The following is a 7170-nucleotide window of genomic DNA, read 5'->3' as shown; positions in this document are numbered from 1 at the left end:
CATCCCATTATTCCTTATAGTTTTCAATCATATCCTTGAATCTTTTAACCATCCGACTGGATTGCCCCAAGCGTTGCATTCTCTACTTCTTCCCAGTATGTGGTTTCTCCATGGCACTCCTCTTATCTCACTATCATCCACATGCCTCAGCACCTTACCAATCAATGGCAATGGGCTCTACCTTTCTTGTCTTGGTTTCTTTCTGGTTGCCAAAAAATACTTTAAAATTAGGCTTTGGTAATCTTGATGTCCTAAATGTACCTTTGGATCTGCTTCAAGTTGGCTGGAGACCAATATTTCACACTGAAGTATCCCAACCTCTTCTAATTTTAAGATTAGCATGGTGGAATTCAGTCCCTTATGAGATACTACTTGCAGCTAGTTATCTAAATAACATCAAACATTTTTAGAAGATTTTAAAATATTTTGTAATTTATCTCCATATATCTGCAGCAGAATTCAATACAGGATGTACATATAGAATGTGCATGGGTCATAAGAAAAATGCCTTTAAAATACATTAGAATAGTATATTTCTGCTATATCTTTTGTATATCATATGCAATATTTATACCAGACATTACAATAATTTTAAACCATTTGTGGGTAACATTCTTATAATGGGTCTATATGTGCATGTTAAGAAAATTTCTACCTTTCTCTTACTACCAAACTTGAATTATAATAAAATTGTTTTAATATGAGCTTCAACAGTGCTCTTGTTAAATTTAGGCATATTTTCAATAACTAATATTTAATCATGGGTGAATTAAAGCAGCGAAAGGCATGTTAAAGAGCATGGAGGTTATTAAGTTAACCTCATATTAAAGTTTATTTAGTTACACTGGAAAACCAAGAATAAATCACTGTTCAATTCTCATTAATCCTTTACCTTATTCAATACTTTGAAAATAGTGAAAGTTTCACAATTTATTAAAAATGTGCAAACAATACAAGTGAGGAGATATATACTGTATAGAAAAGGGTTGGTCATTTAAATATTGTTCCCAGCAATTCTTCTGTAGAACTGAGAAATCATAAAAGTTAATCTATGAGGATTATGCTACCATATTTTAAGATTACAATTCTCATAAATCAAATGGCTGATGGTCAGGGATTATGGGAGTTATAAACTAAACATTTGATGGCACTGGATTACATATTACTATATTAGAATATTTGCAATGCTTTAAGGAGACAATGGAGACTAACTTTTCAACATTAACTGTAACATAAATGGTAACCAAATGAAAACAACAAAATATTGGATAGTACACAGCAACTTGACTTTACAACAAAATACTTTGGTTTAATTTGGGGAAAAATGAAATAGAGAAATATTTCAGAAGAAGAAAAAAAATCATCTCTCAAGTAATTATGAGGATAGTTATGTGTCCTATGTCGTATATTTTCTGTATATCATTTGAATGCGAACTATATTGTCTTTTACCCCTCTATATTTCCTGCTGCACTTCAGTTAATTAACTTTTATTGATGCATTTTCTTATGCAATTGAAAACCAGTATCATTCTCTTTTAAGGCAACACCTTAATGACATACAAAATGTTCTTATGAACTTGAAGCAGCTTTCTCCACAGTCTTCCCATTATGAATGGTCTTTCTTCTTAAGCAGTACATGGCAATAAAGATTTGATGAGTTGGGGAACATCTTGAAACTCTTCCTTAACTGCAACAACATCCATCAGGACAGTTGCACTTCAGCTGGACATTTTGTACTTAAAGTCATTGCTCTCCATGTCGTCTTCTTGCATATAGACCGAGGCAGGCACAGAATCCAACACAACTAAGAGCCACACCTAGCAACAAAGCTAATGCATCACCCATATCTAAAGCTTCCACTACAGGTAGGCAAAAAAGCAACAAGAAAAATACCAAGAAGAGCTGTGAAGCATTCCTGGTGGTGGCCATGTTCCCAGTCATTACAGATCAGATGATCCTGAAGGAAATATTAAATACATAGAAATAACCAATCAGATGTATTTAAACACAAAAAGAAAGGAAAGCAAAGACATTATGAGGGATACTAGATACTAGATAGAACCCACTTTCGGTAACATCAGCATAACAGCCTAGCCTAGGCCCTTTGGGAAAGGAGCTGAGTATAGATGAAACATTTTATTGTGCAAGAAACAGAATGGAAGAAATGGGACCTGTAACCAATTGTTGCTTTACAGCAAGTTCTCACTTATTTCTCCAGAAAGACAGCCAATTTCCTTACTCCATTATTCCATCCTAACTGGTTTCCTACATTTTTAATATGCTGTATTTCATAACCATAAGCAATACTCAACTTTTGTAGCTTTTAAAAAATGTCTTTTTAGCCGATTTTTTTTCATTCATGGCAACCCTACTAACACTCTGGAAGCATCTGTGCTTTGCTGCTTCTTAAAGTCAGGGGCAGAATCTGGGAACAGATTCTGCCCCTGAATCTGGGAACATCTTGAGAGGTACATTCCAGCTGGGTCTGTTGCAAAGATGGGTGGTGTAGTTCCACCATATAAGCATTCTGCCATCAGAAATAAAGAGAAATTATTAAGTCACAGCAGAGGTGGTAAATAGAAGCCCCCCTTCACCATATATATTCCTGTGACCACCTGCTTTGAGCACTCAAAGTCATATTTGGATACAGCTGTTAAAAATTTCCTACTTTGTGCTGCAACAAATACAAAAAAATTATATGTATTTTAAGTGGTACGATAAGCAAGTTTTGTATATCCAAGCCTTCTTGCTATAGCAGAGTTCAGATACAATAATCTTTCACTGATACAAAAGAGTGCATCAGAATATGCTGTAAATGCTCCTTCCCTAGCCATGTCCTCACAATTTACACTATTCTTCCTACCTACCTACCTACAACATAGGACAAGAATGATATAATGAATGTGGAAGGAATAATTTTGACCATGAGTCCAAACTTAATATCTGCACAGATGGCTGTCCAGCCTCTGCTAGAATATACCCAGTGAAGGGAAATCCACCAACTGACTCCATTGTCAATTTGCTTTCACTACTAGGGTTTTTTTAAATAGCCAGAATCTACTTTCCTCAAATTTAGGGTTAAGAATAAGGAGTAAATCATAACTTTTCAGTGGACATAGCGATCTTTATAGTTTAAACATGCATAACACCACTGACAAAGCAAAAGTGCGGTTATCATACCTGACTTATAGAAGTAAATTAGAAGTAAAATGCTCCCTCTAGCCTTTTCCAAATCACGTGCTATTACTACAAATACATTTGTTCAACTAAAATTAAAAAATAACCTTTGTAAAATGAGAAATTGTTTTGTGCTGTTAAAATCTTAGCTATAAGCATTATAAGAAGAATTTAAGAAATCCATAAACTGATGGTTTATCTGGTCAGATAAATGCAATGAAATGTCTGCAAGCAAACAACCAAGCTCAGAGAGCATCAAGGACTCCACAAAATGTCCAAAGACAACTGAAAAGTCATATAGAGGGAAGGAAAATATTGTAGAAGTCTGTCACTGAAATTTGTTAGGATGCAGTTCTATGGCTTCTGGGATGCAGCCTTAAAAACATACAATTAATATTCCATCCAAACTGACAGCCAGCTTGATGTACTGGTGTTGGCCTAGAAGCCAGGAGATTGCAAGTTTTAGGCCTTCTTTAAACAGGAAGCCAGCTGGTTGACATTGGACTAATCATTCTGTCTCAGCTCAATCAACAAGAACTGGAAGGCAGATTCTGCCTCCCAAATTAACAGAATTTCCTAGAATAAACAACGAAGACATCGAAACACTTCTAAGTCTTGCCCAGAATATTAGACAAATCAGCAAGAAGACTTTAGTATTTTAAAAGACTGGACAAATTTATTGATGCATAAAACTTGTAGGCACACAGGATGCCGCTATTTTCCGGTCTGGAAAAGTGGAAGTCTTAGATAATATGGCAATCCCGAGAAACACCCCACTGAAAGCCTCTTACCTGGGGGTGGGTGGGTATTTCTGCTTTCTTTCTTTCTTTGGCTAACTTTGAGGTCTTGGGAACCATCCGGTCGCCCTACTAAAGAAAGGAGAAGGGAGGGAGAACACGGACCCCAAACCAGGCTTGTTCTGTTACCCGAAACGAATTAAATCCGCAAGAGTGTTAATGATACCAGTGAAAGGCAGATTATGACACGTCCCGATCAAATGCTTCGAGTCATGTGCAGTAGCAACACTAAGTTACCCCAGCTAACTTCCTTGGAAAGTACGTGGCTCAACCGGACCCAGGGTTGCTATCGATGAGGAACGGACCATTTGAATCAGAAAGGAGTTATCTGGCACGCCCCGGGCACCAACCGCTAAAACATTAACCTTCCGTGGCCCTGGAGCAAACAGCATGATTTACCTTCCTGGTAGCGGCCATTACCAGTAGAAAGAAAAGGAGGATCTGATTGGCTTGCGCAATCCCAAACCGTCGATGCCTACAACTTCCGTCATGCATTGCGCAACGTTCTCGTTAACCACTGAGTGCCTCAAAGAATCTTAGTTTGAATCCTTGTAAATTGCAAGCGTTGCAAGCGTCTTTTGGTGTTGAAGTCGGGTGAAACTCGGGCTTTAATCCAGTGTTTCTTAGATTAGGCAATTCATTTAAAATGGCTGGAGAATTTTGGAAGTTGAACTCCACAAAAGCTTTAATCTAAAGCCACCATACCTTTCTGCAATAATCCATGCGGTCACTAATGAGCGGCAAAGAGATACGAAAGAATAAAGGCAAACAATCCTGTCCCAGGATAATGTGGCAAGATCCAATCTTAGTCGGTCACCTGGACCAGAGATTTAGTCTTCCAAGCTTTCGGACTCGCATTCGAGCCCATCTTCAGGAAACTTATGAGAAGAGAAGAGGACGAGCCACGCTGCTTTTTTCCACTTCTCAAACGCTAGCAAAAAACAGCCTTCTGAAAGGCTCAGAATGCAAATGCGACTTTATAAATTCAAAAATAAGTAAAATAAAACACTGGTGTGTCTTTTTCTTGATTTCCTGAATGCTGTTAGAAATGCTATTAGGTATGTAAATATCATAGTGTAGGAAGTTAGCACCCACCCCTTTCCTGGAAGAATGAAATATTTTAGAAAATATTAAAAAGGCAGAATATTATATTTCCCTGGATGAGAAATGGAGAAACATGTTTTAAAGACAAAGCAACTTCCTGCCTCCCCCCCCCCCCACACCTTTGTTAATGGGCCAGAGGCAGAAACTCAATCCTTTGTCAAAGGACCATAATCTGCAAAACAATAGGACCCATCTAGGACAGAAACTCACCACATGGCACCTGGGAAGATTACATCAGCCAGCAAGGCTAGCTAAGACCTCCAACCCCTGGGAGTCTGACAACTATCAGGATACTCTTTCGGGGCACTAGGAAGTTCAAAGTCAGAGAGAGGATAAAACCCGGGGACTTGCTGTATCTCGCCTTTTTCTGTTCAGGAACTCAAACCATTTGATCCTGTCCACTATTAAACTATCTTTCCAAGCAGTCTCCATGTTTTCAGTGTCTTTTTCCCCACTTGGAGCTGAACCCAGAAGGATATTTCTTCCTACAATTTGGCACCCCCACAGATGGGACTCCAAGCTAACCTAACCAATGGACCAGGCCCAGGTAAGCCTCCCTTGTTAGCAGCAGACCCATTGAGTCTGTGGGCATGTTTTCCTGGACCTTGGCCATTCGGAACTAGGTTTTAAAGGGGTTTTGAGTTTGAGCTCAAAGGCTGCTTGGAAAGAAGGTGAGTACCTCTAAATTTTAATTTTAAAGCATGGAAAAGCATATGAAATGTGTGTATGCCTGCATGTGTGTGAGTGAAGGCCCTTCTCCCAATCACAGCTGGATATTGCTTGCTCTGTGCATTTCCTAACTGCAGAAAGACCAACAGTCTGGAGAGCATGAGGGTTTTGCCAGAGCACAGGACCTTCTGTTAGGGAAGGAGGAAGTGTGTGTGTGGGATTCCACCCGGACAACAGTCTGATTTCACCTCTTTGAGCGACCTCTAGCCGCACCTCTGCCTACCACTAGCTCCATCGAGTCATGACCGGTAGGATAGAGAAAGCGGGGGGGGGGGGTCGCCGAATGTGGGACTTTGTGTTTAAAGGGAACGGAAGCCGAGCGAACATTGAGCAAAAATGAAAAGGGCAATAAAAGTAAAGGGAATCTCTGGTGTTTTCAAGAAAGCATAGCCCTGTTAGTTGCAAATAGAGTAAGGAGGTGCCGGTACCGCTGCAGGGGGCAGTTGGTCCTCACGGATTACCTTTTTGATCCGAAAATCCAGGTGAATTCCCTCGGTAGGAAGGGGCCTATACTTCGTGAGGGAATCAAAGTCCTTCCCAGAATTTTTTTTTGTATTCTGAAAACTGCAGGTGACCCACCCGGCTAAGCCAAAGTGAACCTTACATTTCAAGGGTCATAGGAAGCGGTAGCTCGAGAGTGGAGGGTAGCCCCCTGGAAGCATTGCTTGAGGCCTGGGACGCCAGGCGGGTGCCAGTTTTAGCTGGCATGAGAAAAAGGTTGACTCAGCCTTCCATCTTTTCAAAAGTAGGTAAAATGAGGTAAAATGAGGACCCAGATTGTGGGGGCAATAAGCTGACTTTGTATAAATATACAAAAGTATGAAGGCTATTGCTTAATGCATTGTAAGCCGCCCTGAGTCTTCGGAGAAGGACGGCATATAAATTAAAGCAAAAAAGAAATTGAGAAAATTGTGTAAAAAAAATAGGCTCTGCTAAGAGATAACACCGGGAGACAAATTTGGCTAAATAAAGGTACTTAAAAGAAAAGGGAAATATATAAATAGGAATGTTGGGGGTTTTGTTTGTTTGTTTGTTTGTCTCTCTGTCTTCTATGCAACCACATGGTATGTTTGTTAAGATTTGTGCCTTCCCTAATTTAACTGAGATTTATGGCAGGAATGATCAGTGTATGTGTAAATCTCAGAGTTCTGTTTTCATCTCTTTGTCGTCCTTTGTTTTTATGTGTGTATGTCTAAGTCTTTGTGCGCCCTTGAGGTAATTGTAATTGTAAAATGTATCTGATCCCTAGAGACAAGAATTTGAAATTGTTAGAGGAAAAAAAAAAGAAAAAAGGTTGAAGCAATGAAAAATGGGAGAGAGAGAGAGAAAGAAAGAGCCTTTGCCCTGTGTTTGTCTGGCCAAC

General features: G+C 39.3%; 1 protein-coding gene across 1 annotated transcript; it reads right to left on the bottom strand.

Moving 5' to 3' along the window:
• Nucleotides 1-403: 403 nt before the first annotated feature.
• Nucleotides 404-4401, bottom strand: SMIM30 (small integral membrane protein 30). The gene is made up of 3 exons (XM_070947115.1): nt 4374-4401; nt 3969-4046; nt 404-1957 (listed from the first exon to the last, which is right to left on the bottom strand). Exon 3 carries the CDS (start codon nt 1939-1941, stop codon nt 1744-1746), a length of 198 nt encoding a protein of 65 aa, XP_070803216.1. The 5' UTR covers nt 1942-1957; nt 3969-4046; nt 4374-4401; the 3' UTR covers nt 404-1743.
• Between the last annotated feature and the right edge of the window lie 2769 nt (nt 4402-7170).

The sequence above is a fragment of the Pituophis catenifer genome, unplaced genomic scaffold, assembly GCF_029215685.1.
Source record: "Pituophis catenifer annectens isolate HBS135680 unplaced genomic scaffold, rPitCat1.0.hap2 SCAF_7, whole genome shotgun sequence".
Taxonomy (NCBI): domain Eukaryota; kingdom Metazoa; phylum Chordata; class Lepidosauria; order Squamata; family Colubridae; genus Pituophis; species Pituophis catenifer.
Note: the sequence above shows the minus strand (reverse complement) of the source record. Positions and strands in the feature narration are given on the sequence as shown.